Source organism: Neopsephotus bourkii, unplaced genomic scaffold, assembly GCF_033783945.1.
Source record: "Neopsephotus bourkii isolate Nb327-2 ecotype Australia unplaced genomic scaffold, CSIRO-AGI_Nbou_v1 NB_659, whole genome shotgun sequence".
In the NCBI taxonomy this organism is placed as follows: Eukaryota; Metazoa; Chordata; class Aves; order Psittaciformes; family Psittacidae; genus Neopsephotus; species Neopsephotus bourkii.
In genome coordinates this window covers 1,428,103-1,454,169 of record NW_026901158.1, presented here as the reverse complement: position 1 = coordinate 1,454,169, position 26,067 = coordinate 1,428,103, and the positions used below count along the sequence as shown (strand labels likewise).

Genomic DNA, 26,067 nt, shown 5'->3' with positions numbered 1-26,067 from the left:
GAAGCAGCATCACACATCCCCAGCAGACACAACAGACCTCCACAGTCAATGTACAAGGATGTAATTTGTCATTATAAAGATCACAGAACCCCAGACGGGTTTGGGTTGAAGGGACCTTAAAGCTCCTCCAGCTCCAACCCCTGCCACGGGCAGGGACCCCTTCCACTGGAGCAGCTTGCTCCAAGCCCCTGTGTCCAACCTGGCCTTGAGCACTGCCAGGGATGGGGCAGCCACAACATCCACAACACAGAAAATCAGAACAAGCAAACCAAGACTCATACAACCAGAATCAAACCCAAGAAGACATTTCCAGCAGTGAGGTGAATACCTTGGCTGGTTCACTGGCTATACAGTTAGAGCATCGATATGGATATTAACATCCCAACTCCGTACTTTTTCACTCTAAGGAAACAAACCCAGACCACTGACAGGTTGAGCATTGGTTCATTTTGTCATATTTCCAGCAGGGTCACAGCAACATCAAAAGTAATGGTGTTGAGTAACAAAACCCCCACCTTATTCCAAGCCCACAGCTGCTGCTGTTCAAATGGCAAAACCATCTCTGCAAACCTTTTGTGCTTGTATATAGATGGAAAGCAGCAGAACAAATCAAAGCCAACACACTCGTGTTTGCAGGAGCTCTAACTCACAGCAGCAATGACTGATTCCAACTTCAAAACATGCACGAACACTGGGAGCAGGGAATTCAACACTCCCACACAAACGGACCAGCTCTCCAGATCCAATACTGGCTGTGCTGGGGTTTGGGGTTTCTGCTGTGGTGGTGTTTGAGAAGCTGAATGTCCTCGCTTGCCGCTGACACCAGCATCTCCCCACATCAGATCACTTCAAAGCTGCCTGATTTTCAAGACTCTGTTTGGGAACTCTGGGCTTTCCTCTTGATGAGCCTCCTCCTGGGCCCTCTCTCTGGATTCCTGCACAAAGCGAGTGGCACTGAGCAACATCGCTTCATCCTCTGCCTAGTTACCCACAAACTGTTTCAATACCCGAGCCCAGGTGCTGTAATTACAGGTATTATACATTCCTAAAGAGACCCACAGTCGCTCCTGGAACAAGTGTCCTTGCAGAGCACAGACACATTTTGGTATTAAATCAGTGTCACTGATTTAGTAAACAGTGTCACATCCAACCACAGCAGCAGCAGCAGCAGCAATCAGAGGTGCTCCTGCATCTCTTGGAGGCAGGAACTGGCCTCCAGCCTTGTGGAGAGAGCATGGAGTCAGGTTTCTCCCATAGGAGCAAGAGCCATCGGGTGCACGCAATGAACAGTGAAGATGGGTTAAGAACAGCACTGCCCATGCACCTCACCATGTATGTCAGACCAGCAGCACCGTGTGAAGGAGATGCTTTTTCCCTCTGACACACATGTGCAATAACCACAGAAGGTTATGTCTTTGTCTATGTGTTATTCTGAGAAACTTGAGGAACAAGGGTCAGTAAACCTTTGAATCTCACTTTTGTTTATGCCAACTGGAAGCTGCAGAAACATTCAGTGAACAAACAAGATTCAATCATGAGAAAAATCTCCCTGTTGGGCTTTTGTGCTTTTAGGCCATTCTGGACAGGCTTTAAACTTTCTATACTAAGGCTTATGATGGAAATCTGAGGAGGACACACTAACAGTCTAAATACAACAAAGTGGCCAAGGACTATTCATTCCTTCCTGTGTAACAGGGGAGCCAGCAAACATTCAATTTAATTAAAAGTTGCAAATATAGAATTGAAAGGAAAAGCCTTTTTATATAACATAATTAATCTGTAGAACTCCCTGCCACAAGAAAACATTGAGGCCAAAACCTATTAGGATTAACTAAAGATTAGGTAATGGATAACTCCAGCATGCTCAATTACATTGGATAGGATTATAAACTTCACTATCCAGGACGTGAATTATCCCCCAGCCAGGATCAGAAAGGAACTCCTATTCTGAATGGTAATTTTATAACTATATGCATGGCTTCTCTAACCCCTGTAAAGGCAACTGTCATATTCCCAACTGCCGCCCCATCCCAGAATGGAGCAGCTCTTGGACTGAGTAAACCCCTTCGTGATGAAAGCAGAGCAGTGCTCCACCAGAAGGGCAAGACAAATGGGTTGTTCTCCCAAGTCCTGCACAGACCATGTCACAGGGAGCAGGTGATGCTGAGAGCTCAGAACTGAAGTGTTTGCACTGCCTTACAAGAAGAAAATTACCTTGCTGTACTGGAGTTATCCCACATCACAAGAAACTCGGTGTTTCCCGATCTCTAAATTTGTTCCTGCTGATGCAAACCTCAGTGTCCTTCACTAAAACCTGTTTCCCTTTTCTACAGTTGAGCAGAACTGGCTTCCATCTGCATAACACAAAAATTGCTCAGCTACTTTGCTGGTTCATAAATGAGTGAGGTGAGTTATCCAATGCTCCATTAAGACATCTGATAGAGGAGGAAGTGAAGCACTGGGTCCAAGTCTGTCTTTGCCTTCATATAAACTCCATTAAACTGGATGACAGCATTAGCAATCAGAATCAGGCTGCTTATTGAGATACAACCTGCCCTAAAACTCTCATCCTAGCAGAGACAGACACAGCCTTGGCTGGAACGCACAAGAGAATGGAAGACTTACTTGGACACGTAGTGCCTTCTCCTTCAAACATGTGGTATAAACAATATTTCAGAACATCACATCAGAGGGTTTGGAATTGATTTAATCAGAATAGAACTTGCTTCCTGAAAAAGATCTGAATTTGGGCTTCTCCAAATGAAGCAGCCAAAGTAACAGCATCACCGCTCAGTACTCTGGGAGGTAAAATCACCTCCGGATAAATTAAAAAGACCTAAACCCAACAACTACCGGACTTGAAGCACACAAAACAATATCCAATTTCCTTCTAAAGCAGGCGCAGCTGATTGCACAATGCAGTGTTTACTCTGAAAACGAGTAAAGGATGGAGGTGGCAAGTCACGGAACAATCTCAGCTGACAAATGCAATGCTTCCTTCAGTGGACATTTCACGATAGCACTGTGTGCCTCTGAACGATGAGGGTTCCTACAGCGAGCTCCCTACGTTAAGCTAGAACACTTGTGAAATGACCTGGGAAGAAAGGGTTCTGAAACAAGGAATACTGTATATAAAATCCCTGATCATAAATATTAAAGCTGTATCTGGTACTGAACAGCCACGTACAATGACAAGGTTGTTTCCAATATAACCTTCTACACAGATGACCGATAGTACTTCACTTTCCACCGTTTGGATCTCATCCGGAAAAAAAAGTACATTATCATCAGAAACAAGGATGAGGCTACGTACAGAATGACACACAGGCTCATGTCTATGTTGGAAAATCCAATCCCCAAGAAGGACACGGCCTGCTTCGTCTCTTTAAGGATGGCTGATCGAACCGCGCTTTTATCGCTATCTTTGACAGGTCCATGATTTGCTATTAGTTTATCTAACACCTTAGATTCTGAACCTAGTACGTTTTCTTTATCCTGGATCTTATTTTCTCTGTTTCCACCTGGTTTCTTCTGTAGGCTTTTGTCCTTCCCCTCCCTTGTATCCCCCTGTTCAGTTTCATTGGAGTCTGTCTGGCTTTCGGTGTATTTATACAGAATATTTTCACTGCTGTAGTGATACTTCATGAACTGCAGAACTTGGGCTTCATTCCAGCTGTGCAATCCTTTGATTTCCTCATGACACGTAGGACAAATGTCTGGAGTTGGCCACTGAACTTTGGGAAATTTTGGATCTTCAGTCAAAGCACCTAATTGGGAGAAGAAAATAACAGTATCAGGAGGGAATGAACGAGGAAAGCTGAACCTTCCCTGGAAACCAGAGAGAGTGTTTTCATAAGCTTCCTTACGGACATCGATCATGTTCTGAAGTGTTGATTCTTGTTTCAGAACACAAACACTAAATCACAATTACTTTCCTCTTCTCTCAGCTGTTGCATCCACTTTCAAATACAACAAGATGCTACCACTGCTGCTTTTAGAAGGCATGAAGCCATCATCTGGGCCGTGCAGGGGTTAACTTGAATTACAGTTCAAAACAAACTGCTCTTCTGCACTCGCTGCTCTTTAATCCCGAAGCTTGGTTTGCAGCAGCAGTTTCAAGGCCAAAGACTTGCAGATATTTTCCTGTTTCTATATTGCGAACCATTCCAGCCTGGCTGCCTTTTTCATAGCTTGTATTATTACTATAGCAAACACTTTTCAGGACTTTAAAAGCCATTATCATATTTAAGATGTATTTTTCAGCTTGCATTTTAGCATTTACACATATAATGCTGCCTTGAACTACATCCAGTTTTAACTTTTTGGCTGCTCATAGCTCTGGTCACCTTTCCATCTTGACAGCAAAGAGCTGAATGCTGCAGCTAGTGTTGCACTGCTCTAAAAAGTAACACTTTAAAATGTGGATGAATGCAGTTTTAGAACAAATCTCTACCTGGTAAAAACCCAAGCTAATTTCTTTAACTGATTGTTATTAGTACACTAAAGCTTAAACTATCTCGGTAAGTTTAAGTTCTTATTTTATTATTAAGGCAAGAAACTTTGGGCTTCTTAAACAAGATGTTGTTTAAGGATTCAAAGAATTCTTTCTAATATTTGTCTCTTTGATATTTGCAAGTAAGAGAACACATCTGTGTTCGGGGTATCTTAAAGATCACTCAGAAATCAATTTGTTTCAGGAGAGAAAGTAGAAACAAAACATGGTAAGATTACAAACTGAAAACTTGCTGTACTTCATGTTTTCCTGCCAAAGAGACGAATGCCATAAATCCTGCACATTCTGAAGCAACAGAGCCATATACAGCAATCGCATGACCTACACTTGAAGGCTGTGCCAAGGTGTTTTCATTGACCAGTCAAACATCATTCCTCATGGAAAGCTATATAATATTACCAGAACTATCAGATGCAGCTTTTAAGGATTAAAATCTATCACTGTCCCAAAGAGAAATTTTAGCAAACTTAAAGAGCATAATTTAACATTATTATTTATTCCAGTATGTTTCTACTTCTTACTAAAAGGGTATTTTAGCTGGCTGCTGCATCATCTAAATCAATATCCATACGAGTTTTCCAATAACTTAATGTTCTAAATAAGTATATTGCTCCACTACTTAGCAACTCCAAGTCAACAGGACTACCTTTCTCCACGTTCAACCTGGCAGTAGAAATAAACATTAGGGGATGTTTTTATTTAATACCTCACCATTTACTTTTTTCTCCTTGGAGGAGAGGAGACAAACTGTTTATACTCACAGCAGTATTTAATACTTCATAAATCTTGGGAATTCAGCATAACCATAATATAAACACAATATAGCATATTTAAATTGTAACTAATGCTACACCATACAGATCCATAACAGCAGACAGGGATTTAGTGCAAACAGAAACCAATTTTCTTTAGTGCTTTAGTTACTTGATATCCCCATAATAGAACGGATTAAATAGAACCAGTATTTTAACAGTACTTTTAGTTTAACTGAAAACAGAGCAATCTAGTGGGGGAACAGATCTGCTTCATACAGTAATTTTACTTCATTCTGTTGCTGATCTGCTAATAGCTTAGGCTCTTTTATCCTGAGAAAGTCTCCTCTTCAATTATCATCATTTTCTATGCAGCATCTCTCCACAGTGAAATGAAGACAGGTTTTATCATCTAGTTAAATGCTTACATAAAGAAAAGCAATTATTTTTTATCCCCCCAAAAGTAGCTGAACTGTACTGCTCCTTTTGAAAAGGCTTTGATTTGTACTCCAGAAAAATCCTCTCCTCAAGCAACAGGTGAAAGTTCAGGAGAAACAGTATCCAAGAATGATGGAGTTTTCATTATATATTACAGGAGACACTATCCTCTAGTAACACAGCTGTGTCTCAAGGGTGTATTTCTCACCCATGCAAAGGTTACCATTCTGGTTTTTAGTTATAGCTGATTAGGATGCTCGAGGTTTTGCTCCAGACACAAGCACCCTTTCTTGAACACTGATGTAAATGTGGAGTTAGTCTTTTGAAGTCAATATTTAATAAAGCAATGTCAGGCTGTTACAACAGTGACTGTTGTTTTAAACTCATGTTACAGAGCCTAAGTTGCGTATCTCTTTGTTCAGATATAAACCACATTGTATAAGATGCCACAGCCTTGTCCTTTGGACACAGCTACCTTCGGTGGGTTTCCCTAAGCAAGGTCTTCCATACCTGCAAGCCTGTTATTCACAACGTTGTGTTTCTCCCAGAGCCAGAGAACAGCCTTGTCCAGGGTTTTAACGGAATCCATGGACTCTTTAGCCATTTCTTCAAAATGCTGAGCACAAGCCTTGCATCCAAAAAAGTGCTGAATGTACCTCCGCATGACCTGAAGCACTATTTGGGGATTGTCTTCAAGACCTAGGATATTAGAGGGGTTAAATCAAGACAAAGATATTAGTGGGGTTAAAAGCCTCATGCAGTTCTTAGAAGAAATACCCTTCCCCAACAAAATACATACATAATATTGCCCAAGTAGTTGAGGTGGGACATTTAGAAACCAAATTATTTGGCAAAAAGATGTAGAGTTTAAAGTGTCTCAAATGGTATGTTTCAAAACACAGTGTTACTGAAAATGTGAAGTAGCTATTTATACCCATATGTACTAACACAGTCTATACAGTTGTGTTCAGCTATGCAGAACACATTTTAATAGGACTTAAAGGTCAAGTGTTCCTTACAGTGAAATCTCTCCCTTCAAGGAGTATCTTATAATTTGAGGGGGGACAAAGTTAGCTAAATGAAACTCAGCTAAATGAAACTCAGATATTATTGCTTTTTCAGAAGCCCATTAACACAGTGCATTTTGAAATGTTCAACCATGCAAAGCCCACGCTGCCTCTACTTCACACAAATCATGTGGAAGTAGAGATTTTCTACACTATTTTGCCCAATAACTAAATGAATACTGATGTTATGCATTCACCATTGCATTTACGCTCACTGCTTTAATGCGCAAGCATTAAAGTTATGGTGACCTTGCTACTGGAAAACCAAGAGTCAAAACCCCTCTGGTAACTATTTCCTAAGGTGCCTGTGCTATCTGTTTGTTACTCCATAACTCTGAAGCATTACAGAATTCCAGAATCTCATTACAGTTACTATGAATGAATACACATAACAGCTACTTATCAGCATCTGAATTTTCATGAGGAACTCAGGAATTCCTCCTAAAATAAATACAAAAACATTCTTATTTCTATAATGCACTTTCACACTGAAGACAATGCAAAAGAACCCTTATTTGATTCAGAAGTAAGCTAAGGTCTTCACAGATTAAGAGCTCTGTTCTGGGCCTTTACTGAGGCAGCAGATAGTACCTACATCAATAAGTGATTCGAGAACCAGATATAATTCATTGAAATCTTAATGGTTTCATCTCCATCACACAGATTTTCTGATTCATGCTTAATTGACCTAGTAAATTCTGCCCAAATGTGTTTACGAATGTACTATATGTTACCAGGAACATGCACTTGTCAAACTAAACACGTTTTATGATGCAGATTGATCAAATTACCAACTCGCACAGCTGAACGCTCTACCATGAGCAATTTACAACGTGGGTTTCATAGGTTCTGCAGTAAAGGGTTGCAGTGCTTTGCTCACTGCTCTGTTCTGGCAGTGAGTAACAAACAGGTTGGTAACACATATCCCCTCTGTACATGCATTATTTTTCGGAAGGGTTAAAAATCCTCAACAAAACCCATTCAAAACTATCAGAGTATTTCTCTGTCTTCTATCTAAGAGATGCATGAAGATTGTCAAACACCTTTATTTAGAACAATGCCGTTATATTCTTAACCATGGCGGCAAAGTAAGTTTTTAAAGCCAAAAAGAAATCAGAAAAGGCAAAAAATCTCTACTCAGATATTCAATATCTGTGATTGAACTGGTGTGTGTAATAAAAGCTATGAGATTAAAGCAGATTAAATTACAGTACCAAAAGAAAGGCTGAAAAATAATTTTGGAAAGTTGAACTGAATTTCAGGCAGAACAGTTTTACCATGTACTACAACATATATTTAGAAAGAACCAGTAACAAACACACCGAAAGTAACTACTGGCAAATAACCTCCTCGTGGAGGAACAGACTGATACACAAATTCAGTTTTATTTGTTCTCCTGTGCTATGTGACACTCTTTGACAATTCATTTTGCTTTGAAATTCAGCAACAGATTAAACGGAATCCAGATCATTTTTTTATAAACCCCACAAGCCTGTCTTATTCACACTAACAGATCCTATTACCTAAACCAATATTTCATACAATTAAGCATGCTCAGGAATAGATTTCTGCAGTGATTTTATACATCCTCAGGTGCAAGTGGTTCTGTTCAGAGTTCCTTTGGACTCGCTGATGCTGAGCAGGTTCACATTACACCGTTCCACACTGGAACATGTCAAATATAAACCAATAAAAACACGCGATGGAGAAAGCCCCAGCAGGTTCCCTCTGCCTGCCAGATGCTGCCAGAAGAGGAAACTATCAAGAAAAACACAGTCGCTTTAAAAGAAAACAAACAATTGCAAAATGGCTCATTTTGTTTGTTTTTCTTTTATCAGCCCAGAGATGAATCTTCTATTAACATCTGCCATGTATCATCGTGTAATCCTCCTTTTCTCTTTCCTCCCAAACTACTGCAATTCAGGGTAACCCTAATCTTTAAAGTGGACAAGAACCATAAAACCCTACCTGTGGTGGGAAGGATTAGGGAGTACATCATGCTTTTTAGTAGATGGGATTTAAACAAGCAATAAGGAGAGGAAAACCTCCCAAGACATAATCCGACAGTCTCAGACTGACCCAATTCTTTCGCCATAAGAAGTGATCATCACATATCTGCCCCGATTTAAATCGATGGCTAAGTGTGCCAAAGAGTTTTCAGGTTCTACAATGTATTTTTAACTTCAGACTGACAAGAGCTCACACTCAAAACACGGCAGCAATTTAAGATGCAATTTTGTATGGTTAAATATTAAGAACGTTTTTAGATTTAATTAGAAAACTTTTGGCAATTGGGACTAAAGGGGAAATTTAACTTATGCATGATCCTGTTGAAGAGCTAGTATGTCATCCAGCACAAAAACCCCCAAACTCACCAGGCAGAGCACAGTACTAAATTAAAGGCATGCAAAAGGGAAACAAAAAATAACAGCATGATTAGCTAGCCATAAAAACCCTTCTTCTGCAGAAGCTTCAATATTAAGAATGGAGAGATTTTCACTGTGATTACAAGTGATGCTGGGCAAACGCAGGCATCCATAACTTGAAATAATGAATTATTTTTTTTATCATACAGTCAGTAACTGACAAATGGCAAATTTCTGAATTTTATGATCTAGCAGCAGTCCATCTGGCATCCTTACATTCCTTGGAAAAGATGTTTAAAAGCCTTTATATGAAAACTAAATAGAACAATAACCAAACAAAGCACTATCCTGGCAAGAACAAAATCATATTCCAACCCTAACTGTTCTATGATTCTATATGAAAGCCAATACTTTAGCATTAGTAATTCTGTTTCCATCGTGTGAGGAAAATAGATTATATGTCCAGCAGGTTTCTTACATAGGAATCATCACCCAAATATAAACACTGCTTCACAAGATGCTGAAGTCTAAAAATAAGCAATTTTACTGAGTGCTGGCAAAGGAGTGCTGACATTAATGGTCACTGAGTACACTCAGCTGAAAAAACCCCAAACAGCCACAACATTCACTATTTAAGAAATAATATTACAGAAGGATTGGCTAATGGCTGTGTACCTTTTACAGCTGCTAAACTGTATGGTTCAATCTCATTCTCCTCAAATTCAGTTAGCAGTGTAATCTCAAGTAACCTGAACAACCTGCCTCCCTTTTCAGGTAGTCCAACATTTCTTCCTTTGAAATTCTCTCCTTTTTCTGCCTTATTGCTCACACCTTTAGGGCCACACACTTTATTTACCTCCTTTCCAAGCAAGGACAAACTGACCTGCTTTCTTTGAAGCCTCCTGCTGCAGTGAAGCTCTGCTCTGACCTCTGCTGGTGCAAACCTGAAAGCCACTGGCCTCCACTGATGAGTATTGACTAACATACTTGCTCTAATCCGTTTTCTTTCTACTGCACAGCACGACTTTGTTTTTTCATATTTGTCTTTTCCTTCGAGTGTCCCACAAAACTGCTGCTTACCTGTATTTATCAAAGCCTTTGGCTGCAGCGCAGCTTGCACTGTGAGGGTGTGAAACAGCTTCCAGAGGGAACAGGTATAACCCCGCAGCTCGGGCCTGCTGCCCTGACACCCAACCCACTGAACCTTCTTGGTGAGAAATATCCCAGAAATCTGAAAGAGAGATGTAAGTAAGACAGACAGCTCTGGGCCATAAACGTGCCTCTGAATGTAACAGCAGTCACATCTGAGCCTACCTTGAAGTTGAGGTGATCTGAGAATAAAGTAAATGACTCTTTGCACTTGTTGCTAATGAATTCATGCTTAAGGCAAATGAATTTTAAGCTTGTAGCCATCCTTAAGTCTGAGACACTCTAATGCACCATTATAAAACTCATGCCTCTCACAAATATATTAGATAGACAACATACAGTCACTGATGCCAGACCTACTAAAAGGCACACCATGAATGCCTGATTAGTCTGACAGAATTAAGTAGCTTAACTTGTAAATTTGTTTTTAAGCACAGTACGAACACAACACACAAAAATACTACTGCAAACTGTCAGGGCTACAGTTTCCCTGGGTACATTAAATATTCCATACTACTCAGCAAGATTTACATGACTTACAGGGTAAATTCTGAAGATGCAGAATACATTATTATTTCTTCTTAAAACAAAACCATTATTTTGTCATTATACTTAAAATCCAGTGCAAGATTTGAGTTTCTGAGGCTTATCTCCCTGCTTCCTGAACAAAGGGAAGACTTCCAAATTTTGGATAGCAATTCCTATTTCATGGGAAGACAGACTTACATTAACTTCTGTACGAAGATGGCCATAAACAGAGCTTTGTGTTACTGAAGTGAGGCAGGACCCCTAGCACAGCCTTTACTGTGTCAGGAAATTAAGGAGTAATCTGGGGAAACTCTTCAGGAATAAATCTCATTTCAGGGGGTAAATTTCCCATCACTTCAGTTCTGACCACCATGAGAATCCTGCTGATTGGCACAACAAGCAAAGGCAACTCAAAAATATCCATTGGGAACATTGTGGGATTTGAAGCTGCCATCAGGAACGTGTCCATGTTAGTGACTGCTTGCTCCTCATTAAACTGAACCAGGATTGTGTGTGTCAATTCTCTCATATAAATTCCTTCATGTGGATTTTTTTTCCTGGTAATGAGTTCCCTTCATTTTCATTTTAACCTGCTTATAAGTCCATTATGACTGAGGGGCCATCAGTAAGTGATGTCTTAGATTTACACAGAATCTTATCCTTTACTAATGCTGTATTTTATGCTGGAAAAACTAGGAACAGCTTACCCGCATTTTGTTGTTGACAAGATCTAGGATAGCATCATAAGGGATTTTGTCTAATGGAAGGCTCACCAGCCACTCCTGCAAGGTCTCTAACAACTTCACCACAGACTGACGGCCAGGAAACAGCTGAGAAAATGGAAGGAAGAAAACACCATATTTTAAAGCACAAATCTCATTACCAGCAGGACACTTTCATCTTGATGTAAATGCCTTAATTCCTGCCTTTAAAATGGTTCAGATTTTCTTTTGTTGTGAGCAAATTAATTACTTGATCTGCTTTCAGTAAAAAGCCATCTCACACTGACTTCTGCTTACAAAATGTAACAAGTTGTAGGCACAAAATGCTAACTAGTAAAATGAAGCTACTCAAAAGCAGGCAGAAATGACAGAGCAACTTTTGGCAGATTCCACAGCGTTCAGATTAAGGTAATTCAGTTCTGTGTGTAGCTCAGAATGGAGCATCAGACCCCAGTGAATCAGACGCGCTGAAGTCCTTCTCACTTGTGGAAGAGTAATCACAGAAATTAGTTCTCCTAAAACTTATGTTCAGGTATCTGTAAAGGTAGGTGTTGGTTACCTAGAAGAGCATTTTCCTTTCATGTGTGTAACAGTGATTTCCGAAGCAATCTGGAAACTGTGACTTCCTTAACCTGCAATTTAAAGAAGTCACAGCCTGGCAGATGAGCGTGAGAAACTGTAAATCTGTGGTAATATCATTACTTCACACTAGAAATTGTATTTTGCTTTAATGGTGGCTGTAATTACTATAGAATTAAGTGGAGTATGCGTACTATCCTCTAAGTATCCTTCCAGAGGGAGCACTATTTTAACAGATGGAGAAATAAAAGTCCCTGTGCCTGCTACATTAAATACATAAAGCAATTTATGACAGAAAGTGCTGTACGTATGGCAGTGACTCCACAGTCAATGTCCAACTATCGATAGTATTTCCAATTCAAAGACTGCTTACTTGATACCACACAAACGGGCAGGAACTCCCTTTTGCTACTGTATCTAACACAAGGGGCCCTGTGCATTGTTTGAGTTCAGAGACCCTTAAATAGTCTATAATAAACCAGCACACCTCTGAACTGCATACAATCATTACATTTACTTCTGTAGGACCCCCAGAATATCATGTACTACTATCTAAAAGAATATCTAAAAGACAATAGTTGTACAGTATCTCAGATACGTAACGGTCTCATCAAGGATTCAGAAACCAATGGACTTCTGCACTGGTTGCCAAAAAAAACCCTAAATGTACAACAGTGGAAATTCCCCAAGTAGGGAATCAGAGACCTCTCTGGTGTAGGACTTACCATCACTATAAATGCTGTTAAAAAAGAGGATAGTATAAACATTGCTTAACAGGAACACCTGAGAATCATGAATGAGAAGTGCAAGTGTTCCACGACAACAGCAGTTCCCACTTGTGTAAGGCAGCCTGGAGACGAGTGTGCCACTTAAAGAGAGCATTCCCCACTTACGCACTAATAGCCAGGGAAGCAAATGACATCAGCTGGCCAGGAGCCATCAGGAAGCACAGAGGATGTTTTAGGGATAATATGATGGAAAGATTACTACCACACTTTCTTAAAGAAATGAGGCCAGCTAGAGATTTCTGATGGCCACAGCAGGGGCAAGAAACTGTCTGATTTTCAGATAAATCCAGATATTTGGAAATAATTCACATAGGCCTTATTATTGCCTCAAATAGCTGTTGATTCACTTTCTTTAAAATAAAACAAAGGGTTAGCTGCTCAGTAATTATGAAGAGACATTGGTGATTACATAGGCTGATATTATAAAGTTATATTATTCTGATTTTTTTCAAGTCACATTACATAGATTGTCCCTTCACCCAAATGTAATAGGTAAGCATCTTTAAATAGTCAATTATATACAATACCTCAATTATTTTAAAATACTCAATTAATTAAATGCAATACCTCAATTATATTAAAAATATAGACAGAAGTTACTACTATCTCTAAATAAAACACCATTGTCAAGTGTGCATTAACGAAATCCAAAAGTCAAGAATGAAAAACAAAGGGGTTTCTAATCCCACCCAGTTGCAATAGCTACTTACCCTGAAAATCTGATAAATGGACTATATTTACAGTGTTTATTCAATATGGTGCAGACTACTTAAGCTTTATTTAATTTCAAGCGCTCCGAGATTAAATTAAAATGCATTTCAACCCTGTAAGTGTGTCAGAAAAACACAGACTAACTCAAGAATTTGAAGAAACCCACAAAACTCTTTTCAAGCTAGTGAGGAAGGGTATACTTAAGGATTGTGAAAGACATCTTGAGAGACTTATGTCACATAATAAATTTTATGTTAGAGTCACTTTATTCATACAAATAATCAAAGATTAGGAGTGTATACCTTGGCACAGACAGTAACAAAGTCCTTGAAGGTCTTTAGCTCAGCTCCCTCAAGTGTCTTGTGCGTAGCAAGCTCTACCCTGAGCAGGTGATGCAATCCTGATTCAAGGTCAGCCATGTACAGCTTAGCTCTGAAAGACACATATATAACGTTAGAAAGTGGCAGGTTTCTTTCGCTCATTTTCTCACCAGTCATGAAGGTAAAATTGATATATAGTGGGTGTCATTAAAACCTCCACGTTTGCCACTCCACGGTGATTGCAGTGTATCTTACACCAGCATGGGAAGACACAGTGGCTGCTTCAGGCGCTCGGTGGGTGAATGTCAAGTTCAACGAGTTTCACCATACACTCTGAAAAGTGTAATTTTATGTCATGTTGTTCACAGCTCAGACAAATGAAGCATCACCACACACAAGAATTTCTTTTATAGTTGAGTAAACTTTTGCCTCCCAGCCAGCTTTACCTTGTAATGCAATTATAACCCTGACGTTTCAGTAAGGGAATAACTGGCGTAAAGAAATTACAGCTTCTCTTCAGGCCTGACCACAAACAGAAAAATTACATGCTACGAAAAAAGGGAGACTTTTGTTGAAGTTGGTTTCTTTTGTTAAACAAAAGTAGATTATACACAGAGCAGGAGTGCAAACAGTGTTGGAAAGGACTGAATCCAGAAATCCTCTCCTAAATGCAGCAGTTTTACTGGAGGTTCTTTGCCTAAAAGTCAATTTTAATCACACCAGCTCTTAAGACAGACTGAGGTACCTCAGAACAGGTAAAAGTAAAGCATGTAAACCAAATCAAATCTTCTAAAGAGTTCCTTCTCACAACCAAGTATCTTCATTTTAAAAAAGATACCAACAAAAACCACTTTACAAACTACAAACACATCAGGTAAAGCACCTGACCTTTAATGCTTTTCAGAGTACAAACTTTAGACAGTATGAGACAGAGCACTGTAACTGAACAAACAGAAGTTCATATAGTTATAGTGTTAGTACTGAGTTCAGCAGCATTATTATCTCTAAACCCAAACAATTAAAACCAACTATCATTCACGAAACCGCCTGCCCCCCCCCCCCAAATAACATGCAGGAAGAAACATATTAAAATAGAGAATAATCCATATTCTTATAAACTCAAACTACAGACTCGTATGAGTTTATTTCCTTAATTAAGAAGGTACTCACTCAAATCTTAAAACCCAGCAAAATTCTGCTTCAACTTTCTTAAATAAAAATCCATCATGGCTTGACTTCGCGAACAAAGATTTGGGAGTAAAAATCCATAGGAATGCATAAGGTTCTCCCAAGGGATCCTATTTAGAAGATACTTGGGCTGGAGATTCGTATCTACAAGATTTTGTCTTGCTGGAAGGCAGCTCAATTTAACCAAGTTGTTTTGATAACAGAGTGCTTTGTGGAAAGTATTTTATAATAGTCCTTGCAAGAAGATGACATCAATAGTGTCTATGAAAGGAAAATAAGTACATAATTGAAGCACTCAGTCCTACATCTTTTCTAAGGATGCTGAAGGATTATCTCCTTGCAAAGCCTTTGCACCATTCTCTCAAACAAAGAGGGAGAAAGAGTGATAAACCTTACTGGATTTACTATGATAAACTTCTTTTACACTGACTTTAGTATTTTCTATTACACTTGCATTTGACAAGCACTTTTCAGTGGGCACTGCTTCCGTATTACACACACAGAGCATTCTTGTTTCCTACAGAAATCCTGCAGCTTGTTACTATTTATTTTTTCAGAGACAATGATTACTAGCTGAAGTTTTCCTACAATTCTAATTGGTGATCTAGGATTTTATTGTAAGTGAGAGCACAGCCTTCCACGCAGCAAGAAAAAAACTGCGAGCAAATATTAATAGCCAAGCACTGATCTGAAAATCAAAGGTATCACTTACTTATCGAACTCTTTCCACACCTTGGTTTCTGTACTCTCCTCTTTGTTTTCTTGAACAGGCAGCTGAACTGGCAAAAGAAGTTTCTTTCTTACACCTGGCAGTGACTTTAAATACGAAGAAAAGAAAGACCGTAGAGGCTTCAAACTGCATATAAATGGACAAAGTAAAGATTACTTTTCATCTCAGACTAAGTGAATATCCAAAGCAAATTAGTGTATTTATAAAATAAGATATTCACTTTGCTGCATGTTTCACAGTCCTAGTGTAGCATGTTATGTTTTGCTACAAAGTGAAATCAAATCATGTTCTATTTAGATACAGTAATAGCAATCATTTGGATTAGTGGTCTGAAATCCTATCCAAAATAAGATCCTATCAGCTCACCTTACAGGCTAAGTTCACAAGGAAAAAGTATTTTGACTTAGAAGCAAGCTTTCTTAAGAACTTTGATACTTAATTTTTTTTTTCCACTTTTATTCCAAAGTGTTTTCCTTTCAGAAGCATCACAGTAATAGGTTAAAGCTGTAACATCGTACTATGTCTCTTGTTAATAACACAGGTAACACACAACCTCAGTCAGTATGATGTACTGATTACATGTCAGGACAAAACTTTACTATATATACGCAAAAGAAGGTTATAGAACAATTTCCTTTGTATGAAAGCAAGCTGTGGAAACTGCTCTTATAGCTTAAGTGGACATCCCCATATTCCTTGAGAGATAACTACTTACCTGTTAATTAATCCATGAGACCCATTAGGGTGCATCAGGTAGCATGAAGGGACTGAGGTAATGCCAAGTTTCTCAAGGAAAGGCTTATCAAAATTCAATGCTCTCTTTACAACGATGTTTTCATACTGGATCAAGTCTAAGAGAACCTGGGTAATGAAAAGATGACATGAATTATACATTGTTCAAGGAATCTGCAATCTTGTAGGACAAGACATAAATAGGTGAAGTGCATCATCCTTTAAGCTGTTCACCAAGGAATATATCTATAAGTATTCTGTGGACACTAACAATTTCAGTTAAAGAAGATTTACTCTGTCCTGGAAATTATTACTCCTATCTTCCTTTTTTTTCCCTGGTCTATCCTGATATTTTCCCTTTGAAGTCTAACATCTGAAGAAAACATGAGAATGAATGATGAAATGTCCTCATAAACCTCAAAATAGCCCAGAGGTTATTCCACAGGCACCAGCAGGTTTATGTTTCACATTATATGTAAGAGTCTAAAGGCAAATCTTCAGGGAGTGAAGAAACACTGGTCCCACCACTTTATGGCACTCTGATGTCAAAGTCTATGACTTTGAAAACAACGGAGGGCTCCATGGGTGTTAAGGCTTTGCCTGGCAAGCCCTGCCAGATCAAGCTGGGTAGTCTGTGGTGTTATAGCACCCAGCTCTCTGTTCAGCTCTTTTTGTTTGCCAACCCCTGAGCAGACTCCCTGCAGGGATAAGTGCCCACATCTCAAGATGCCAGCATCCCAGCTCAAACCAGTCTTCATCAACTGCTTTACACCTGATGCTGGGCTTTTGCACTAGAGCAGCTGGGAGTGGGCACAAATTTCTTTGCATGGTGTGAAATTCAGCAAAGGGTGGTGGAGGCAGAAGAGGGTGGTAACATCAGGATGCCTGCAAGATCTGCCAGGGCTTGACTATCCAAATTATTGCCAACTACAGCCAAAGCTGCACCTACAAATATGATGACTCAGGTATGAATAACAAGAATTTGCCCTTTAAAAAAGCTTAAATACTGAGTTCTTCCCTTCTTAAATCCTTCAAGATCCCACTGCTAAAGGCACCCTCTTTTGCTGCTCAAATGAGAACACTCCCCTCATCCTTCCATTAGTTTGTGCTCTTATACTACCATTTCAAACGTTTCATTCTTACTTGCAATCTCTCCCATGCTTCCACTCTTCAGACATTTCTAGTTCCCATTTGTTTACCTTTACCCCTCTCTGCCTCTTCTGTATCTTTTTCCTGTTGTTAGTTTCAGTTTCCACTATACTTTTCCCTTTCAGGTCAATATTACCTTTGCTACGTTATCCCTCACTTTCAACCTTGTAAGAGACCCCACAGAACATCACCAGATAATCTTTCTTCTGAAAGCAGACTCCACTTTCTGTTAATCAAATGACACTCAAGTCTTTCCCCATAAGAGCAGGTAATACAATTAAGGTGAATGTGCTCAAAAGCTGAAGAACTTTATGATCATCCCATTTCTTCTCTTCAGTCATGTCCACTTCTATCAACCCAGCAGCTTCTAGAAAACAAACGTCTGGGAACAACCTGCTTCTCAAAGTGATTCTTGCCTTTGGCAGCACAGTCTCCTCCACTTCTGCAACTGGGCCATCTCAGCATCAAATCTAATTAGGAACATCTCACAGACATGGGATGTTTCTACACAGATTATGCCTAGATAATTATGCAGTTTATTTTCTTCACTTATCCTCGATCTTGGCAGGAAGAGAAAAGTAACAGTTGTCGAAGCTAACAGCAGGCTCATTAGGTGGTGAAATGATGCCAAATCAAATATTTTATTGGGGGGGGGGGGGGGAGAAGCAAAAAGCCAAAGACTCCCACTTCCTCAGTGCCTTGGAGCTATGAAAATGATTTTATGCTTAACTTAGAATGTAACTTCCTAAAACCTATACGTGAAGAAAGAGAACCAGAGAATTTATATTATAAACAGCTGAAATAGAAAAAGCTGCCCAGAATGAGTATGAGGAACGGTTCTCTAGCAGTGAGAAAACAACAGAATCTGACAACACATTTATTGTGATCTTCCAAATCTTGAAAGAAAATACTTGTGCTAACAATGAAACTGACAATGTAATCATTTCATGTAATCTTCCATTAAAACATGAATGGAAGAAATTAACCTGAATTCACATTCCCTTGTAAACAAGTTCCTCCAACAGCCCTATATAATCCCTTTGTGATATCTCAAATATGCATGACCTGCCCTTTACGACCCTTTAATTCAGTTCTATAAACAAGAATGTTGTTGTTTGGCTAAATAACATAAAATTCAGCTGTGTTATGATAACATTCATTCATATTCATTATGTCATTCATAAGGCATACATTACCTCTCTTCCAACATAGGAGTTATTACTTTCAAACACAATGGCAGTATAATGATGGCTGCTCTTGTCAAAAAGAGAAGTGATATCACTGGACCTTTGGAGAAAAGGAAAGCTATTTAGCACAGGTAGAATGCAGTATACACACTGTTGTTGATGCAATTTCTTTCTACAATCTCACAGCAGAACTGATAATAAGGAAAAAGGCTCAATTCAACTTTAACAGGACCTTTTGCATTGTATTTCATTAATGCAGCAAGCACACAGCAGCTGTATTTTATACGAGGAACTTACGGAATGGGATCCAGCGGCGGACAAGCAGGAGGTCTCAGCTCTTGGGAATGGTTCTGTAAGAAGTCAATCATCATCTGACGCACTGTTTGCAGCTCTCGATCAGCTCCTGCTGAGAACAGGTTACAAAAAAAATAGAGTGCTTCAGCAAACTGGGACAACACAACCCATATGTATATTTTTATACATCCTCCGGCTTTTCTCTGTCAGGTTTTTGTTTTACTTTTGGACTTCAGCAGAACATTACTTTGCTGAAGAACAGGAACTAAGGATTTGCTTGTAGGATTTCAGTTGAATGTTGAGATGATTTAAAAGCTGTCATTCCACCCCAAAATTAATAAAACCTCAAGACTTTTCCAACTCTAACCATCTGCCTGCCTTGCTGGTTTCTCTTCAAATAGTGCTTCATTCTAAAGCTGTGCCCATTTTCACAGTTGTTGCTGTGGGCAACTTCAGTAGCTTGGTTTTTTGTAATCAGGACATTCATAGTGTATTAAAACCTACAAAGGTTTTTAATTGTTTTTGCCAAACAGCCAGGTGAGGTTCCAAGGCCATGTAACAATGTGAGGAAATAACTGAAGAGTGAGAATACTTTCTTTGCTTTAAAAGAAATTAATTTAAAAGCTGAAACGCTCACAAATGCCCCAAAATAACAGGTACAACTATGGTCTACTGCATGAAGGGTTAATGGTGCAGGTGGTCTCTCTCCTGACCTCTGGCCTTCTAAATGTTAATCCATTGAAAAAGACAACATTACTTTTGTCCCCAGACAAACCACCTCAAGCTGTGATCCTGTCAGACACAGGGGATAAGCCTATTTTCAGTCAGTCAACATCTGAATAGGGTTTGTCCCCAGTGAGATTCAGGATGCCTGGAAAGTGGCTGATAGATCAAAAAGCCCCAGAGTCAGGATTGAGCAAATGGGATCTCCTGCTGATGAGGTGTGTGGTGGAAAAAAAAAACCCAAATTTTCAAATACCATCAAGCCGTTTGTGAAAATTAGGAACTACATTCCAAAAAAAATGAGGAATCTGAGCTCTCAGTCCTTGAACAAATGTTCTGCCTGTCTGAAATTCTGCCTGACATTCCAGTTACATACAGCGCTTGCAATATCATATCTTAAAGAGCCATTCAATGTCCAGCCCATCTCTAGCTGTCTAAACTAACTGACTGGCAAAAGGCTTCTGCTTCTTGTGCACCACATTCCTGATTCACAGAATAACTGCTTCGGGAAGTTCTTACCATAGGATATGCGTACCTTTGTAATTTTCTCCAGTAGTAAACTGCTTTGTAAATGCTTTGAAGAACTATGTGGGAGAAAAAAAAAGTATTAATGCTTTGAAAACACCTCCCTGTAGCAGACGAAATCTCAGTTTAGAAACAAAAATGGTTTTCAACAGTTTTTACCTTTCACAGCTCTAATTACAGAATGTTTTCTATCTGTTCAGAAGACAGTTTTCCCTCTTTGCCTAAGTTCCAAAGATTGATTCTCAGCCATCTGAGAGTGGCTTATACGCACCAGTCAAAACTCTGATACACAATAAAGGCAACTTTTAGAGGAAAAACCCCTAATGCATAATGCAGTACTGTGTATTGATCCATTACTGCAAACATTAACCCAAACACAACTGATTACCAGCACTGATTAATCAGTATTACCACTGTGTGTATACTTAGAACACTATTCACATCTTCTCAACTCCCTCCAGTGGCTGAACAGGATATATAATAGAGCTTGACTGCCTTCTGCCATAAAAAATGAAATAGAAAAGATTTGGTGTTTCCAATTTACACCCAAAACTTGGAAGATAAAAATCAAATAAAATTGTTCCTTCTATCAGGGTAGAATCACAAATTCTGCAGAGAAATATCTCTTGCTCCCTCTCCTGTTATAACAAACACAGCCTATTCAATCCTCTCCATCACATTCTGCTCATACTTACAGTTAATAATAAGATTATTAATTAACAGACTGGAAAAGACAGAGAAGTTAAAGATTGCGTTTACACCTGAAAATGAGCAGTTGTAGATACTTTTGGCAAACACAAGATCCCTTTTAAAGAGCAGTTTAAGCAAATTATGAGGTCAATTAGAAAAATAGTGTAAAAATATATAATTAATTGAACTTCAATGTATTACCTTCACTTTCACATACCAAAACTAAATCACTATTAATAATAATGAAAATCTGAATTTGCAAAGTATTTATACAAATTATTATTATCCAGTAAATTTATTACAACAATCCAGTACTCCCTACCATGGCATCTTCTTTCCATAGGAATCTTTCAGATTCAGAACCGAGGACTGAATTACTACTCAAGTAACTGCATCTGCTATTGCATTCAGTGAGACAAACTCAAATTCATCTTCTATAAACTCTGCAATTTTCTCAGCAAAAGTAAAACAAAAGTCCAGCTAAAGAACAACTAGGTACATGTCAGGCACTGCACAGGCACATTCGTTATGCTTTTAGTTCCAGGGATCATTTACCTAAGGCTATATATTATACCACTTACCCTGAATGTTGGGTAGTAGTGAATACCGTATTCTTTGCACGTCTCGTAGTTTTCTTCTTCCCCACAATCCAGCACACCAAGTCTAATTGCAGATTCCCAGTCTGAAAACAAAGGCATCTTTCAATTTTCAGCAGAAGTGATCATGGATCCCAGCTGATGGATTACCCTGCTTCCCATGGAAATCAACAACAGAACTCGGAGATTCCAATGGCATAAAAATCAAGCCCTGGGTCGATTCTCATTTGCTATTCATTTCTATCCTCGAGTGTAATACTGGTTTTTAAAATAACAAAAACCTCCCTTGTTTTCTTAGCTGCACCAGTATTTTCAATACATCTAAATAAGAATCCCAACACACAGTGCAGCAGTTTCAGGGGCAAAGACATTCTACTGAATCCAGGAAGATGAAAAAGGGGGCACCCCAACACTTGCAAGACACGGGACTGTATTCCTAAGCTTTTCCCATCAGCTAAGCTCATAAAATAAAGCATGCAGAATATACAGAACTGAGTAAAATTAATCCAACAGTTACTCATCCACATGGCTGTCAATTACACCACCGTAAATTCAATGCATCTTCTAGTACAGCTGTTTTAACAAGGACTCACTACTTCCAATTCTCTCAGAGACCTCCAGAACTGCCCACAGGCCAGGGCTCACAGTTTGCCCACTGAAAGGTGTCTTTAGCTTTTAGCATAAGAATTCATTAGATATACCTCAAAAAATACCTGTGTTTTAACCAGAGTGCTAAATAGCTGAGTTTGAACCTGGCTGTAGCTTTCCTTTATAAATGTTTCATAGCAACAACCACCAGAATTCAAGTATTTCTATAAATATGTTTATATAACTTCAATAAAAGCTTTCGACTCATTTAAAGCTTTTTCGGTCTGAATTTGCTAAGAACTGAGCTTTCTGAGTCACGCTCGGCTGCAGCAATCACTTTAAGGAAGAGCTGCTCCCAGAGACTCCTCAGACAGTTCCTTTTTAAAGCTAACCTAAATCAAACCAGCTGTGGGCAGAATTTGAAGGCCCACCACAATTCCCAAGTATCAATAAAATCTGAAGAGCAATAAAAGTAAACTTGCTTTTATAGCAAAGAGCACGAAAGCTTCATCAAGTTCAAGCTCTGACTGACAGTTGCCTGCCTAGCTGCTTTTAGCTTGACCTTTATTTGTCTTTGGAGGAGGATGGGGCAGCGATGGGAGAATCTCAGTTGTGCTGAACGTGCCAAGAGCCGAGCAGGCACCAGGAGCGACTACAAGCACGCTGGAGCAGATGGGCACGTATTCACAGGAGCACAAAAGATGCAACAGTCTATTTCATCAAATAAAATGCAAAATAAAAACCCCCAAGTGTGGCTTCTGGGTGTCTCCCATTCAACTTCCACCATTCCTCCTCCTTTTTCCACCTGTCTTGATCCTCCTCCACACCATGAATAGAAGCACTATGGACCCAATGCAAATGGCCCACAACCAACAATGCAAACCCCTGGCTTGGGTTAAAGAGCACCAGCTGGGCTGTGTGCTGCTCAGCATTAACTTCGGCTTCCAAAGGAGATTTTCCTTTCTAAAGGATGCAGAAGTGCCCAGCCTAGACTGCACACTTACAGTGGCACTGTAAAGACTGGCTTTGTAAAATACCCATGAATTTTACATTAATATTTTTTAAATACTAATTCCCAAACTCTAGGAAAGGGGTAGATGGGTGTTATATCAACCAACACTAGCTCCAGCTATGCTAAATAAGTTCCAGTGAATGACATGGATGCATCGGACCACCTGGAAATGGAGCAGATTGGTCAAACCTCCCATATGAAAACATGCTACACAACACCAGAATGCTGCAGAATTCCTCTCTCTGCCCAGAGAAGCTGTGGCTGCCCCATCCCTGGCAGTGCTCAAGGCCAGGTTGGACACAGGGGCTTGGAGCAAGCTGCTCCAGTGGAAGGGGTCCCTGCCTGTGGCAGGGGGTTGAAACTGGAGGAGTTTAAGGTCCCTTCCAACACAAACCAGTCTGTGATTCTATGACACCAACACCAGTCCCAGCAGATCAGCAGGAGGATAATTCCTGTGCACACACCCTGTGCACTCCCTTCAGCAGAAGGCTGCAATGCTATGTGTTATCTTCCATTGTAAAGTTCTAGTCAGGGAGATAAGAGATGCATCACAAGGAACATTTCCCTGCACGCTACTCAGGAGTTCTGTCTTGTAACACACAGGCTGCTTCCTGGACGACCACGTTTCTGAAGTTCCCCACCAAACATGTTTAAAGAACAGTTTCTAGAATGAAATCGTTATTGCTGGATTTGCCACAACAGTTGCTGGGTTTGGAACAGCTGTACCAAATCCAGAGATTGCCTCTGCGTATAATTCAAGGGTTGTTGTACATGGGATTTCCAAGGGTTTGTTACTTCTACACAGAAAATTACAACACATCGTTCCAGCCCACAGGCATTTTGGTGGATAAATTCAATCATCTTTTAAGATAGAAAAGTACAATTAACGATAATGGCTGCTTTGGGCACTACTGCAATAAAACTAAATGTGTGATTAGGAATGCAGCAGCAACGATGCTGAGCTTAAAGCCTGTTCTGAGAGGGAGCATCACACTCAAAATGTACATTATACAAAAGCAAGCACTGCTGCTGTGTTTTGGGAGGGTCATGTTCTGCTGTGATGGTTGCAGTGACAGTATTGCCAAGACTTAGGAAATGAGAAATGAAATAGAAATTCAGTATATTAGCACAGGCCTTTAATGGACAAAGCCGTTGCACCAATTTGGCTAGGCTATACCACAGCAGCAAATACAACCACAGTGACGGAGGAGTTCTCTAGTGTAGATGAGTCTGCACCCCAAAGACAGCTCCAATACGCTAGTAGATGAGTAAATATTGCTGAAAAATAAATGTTAAGAGTTTATGTAGGCAAAACCTTTTGGGGTTTTATTTTTGGATGAAGCTACCGAAGAAAATGGTGACTGTTCTCAGTCTCCTGCTAAAATCCACTCATTCCAACATTAAAATGAAAACATTTTGCTGACAAACAACACTAGAAGCCAAGTGCTGGCTGGAGGTGCCAATGTCCACAACATAAAAATCCACTTTTTTAAATGAGAGTCTTCATAGAAACACAACAGATTAAAGAGTAGACAGCCTTTAACTGGCTATAGCAATACATGTGTGTAACATCCCTTGCAGTTATCATAACCAGAGAGAAAAAAATATACCTGAAGAAGTCATTACAAGTTATAAAAACATTGCCTACAAAGGTATGATGCTGCTGTAGCAATACATAAACATGGGCCTTTTTTGACAGAACCTTGAGTCAGCTCAGGCTCTCATGACCACAGAATCCAAGACTGGTTTGGGCTGGAAGGGACCTTAAAGCTCCTCCAGCTCCAACCCCTGCCACGGGCAGGGACCCCTTCCACTGGAGCAGCTTGCTCCAAGCCCCTGTGTCCAGCCTGGCCTTGAGCACTGCCAGGGATGGGGCAGCCACAGCTTCTCTGGGCACCCTGTGCCAGCGCCTCAGCACCCTCACAGGGAAGAGCTTCTGCCTAAGAGCTCAGCTCAGTCTCCCCTCGGGCAGGTTCAAGCCATTCCCCTTGGCCTGTCCCTACAGGCCCTTGTCCCAAGCCCCTCTCCAGGTTTCCTGCAGTCCCTTTAGGCACTGGAGCTGCGCTAGGGTCTCCCCTCCTCTTCTCCAGGCTGAACACCCCGACAAACTGCCAAGCAGGTGACACTGGCTCTGAGGCACTGCACATCACACAGCACACGGCCACGGGTGTCGAGGCACCGCCGAAGCCCGGGGGTGACGCCGCGAGCAGAGGCCCCGCTGTAGCCGAGCGCCCCACGGGTGACCACGTGCTGCGGGCCACGGACAAGGCCCCGCTACGGGTACCCGGCACCAGGGACTGATGGCCGCGGCCAGGGGACCCCACGGAGGCCGCGGGGGCAGCGGGTCAGGCCCGCGGGGGCCTGGCCTCCAGCCGGGCGGAGCTGCGGAGAGCCGGGCGGGGCGGTGACCGCTCCCCGGCCCGACCCCGATGCGGAGGGGCGGCGGCGGCGCCTCACCTTTGACGTCCCCCGCCAGAGCCCGCCAGGTGGGGGCGAAGGCGATGCAGTGGCCGCAGGACGAGCTGTAGAACTGCACCAGCCACGCGGCCGAGGAGTTGAGCAGCGCCCGGCGCACCGAGCCGGCCGTCAGCACGGTGAGCGGGTCCTGCCCCGCGCGGTACAGCCGCGCCGCCGCGGCCGCCAGCAGCACCAGCAGCACCGCCACCGGCCCGCCGCCGCCCGCCGCCATGTTGGGACGCCAGCGGCGCGCGGCGAGGGGC

At 40.7% G+C, this 26,067-nt stretch overlaps 1 protein-coding gene across 2 annotated transcripts; it reads right to left on the bottom strand.

Annotated features, from left to right (window-relative positions):
- Positions 1-2,686: 2,686 nt before the first annotated feature.
- Positions 2,687-26,059, bottom strand: QSOX2 (quiescin sulfhydryl oxidase 2). Of its 2 annotated transcripts, none has more exons than XM_061352435.1 (12): positions 25,805-26,059; positions 21,733-21,833; positions 20,472-20,520; positions 19,217-19,325; positions 18,929-19,019; positions 16,567-16,712; positions 15,834-15,977; positions 13,916-14,045; positions 11,521-11,643; positions 10,217-10,367; positions 6,214-6,402; positions 2,687-3,767 (listed from the first exon to the last, which is right to left on the bottom strand). In XM_061352435.1, exons 1-12 carry the CDS (start codon positions 26,034-26,036, stop codon positions 3,217-3,219), a joined length of 2,016 nt encoding a protein of 671 aa, XP_061208419.1. In that variant the 5' UTR covers positions 26,037-26,059; the 3' UTR covers positions 2,687-3,216. The 2 variants fall into 2 exon arrangements, with proteins under 2 accessions (XP_061208419.1, XP_061208421.1); XM_061352437.1 differs by having other exon boundaries at positions 19,217-19,322.
- Between the last annotated feature and the right edge of the window lie 8 nt (positions 26,060-26,067).

Excerpts from the sequence above, each read along its gene's own strand:
- QSOX2 (XM_061352435.1), bottom strand. The coding sequence starts at position 26,036 with ATGGCGGCGGGCGGCGGCGGGCCGGTGGCGGTGCTGCTGGTGCTGCTG. Across the intron at positions 20,521-21,732 it reads ACTACTACCCAACATTCAGG|TTCTTCAAAGCATTTACAAA; the intron begins GTAAGTGGTATA and ends TCTCCCACATAG. Across the intron at positions 11,644-13,915 it reads TTGTTACTGTCTGTGCCAAG|CTGTTTCCTGGCCGTCAGTC; the intron begins GTATACACTCCT and ends CCATTTTCTCAG.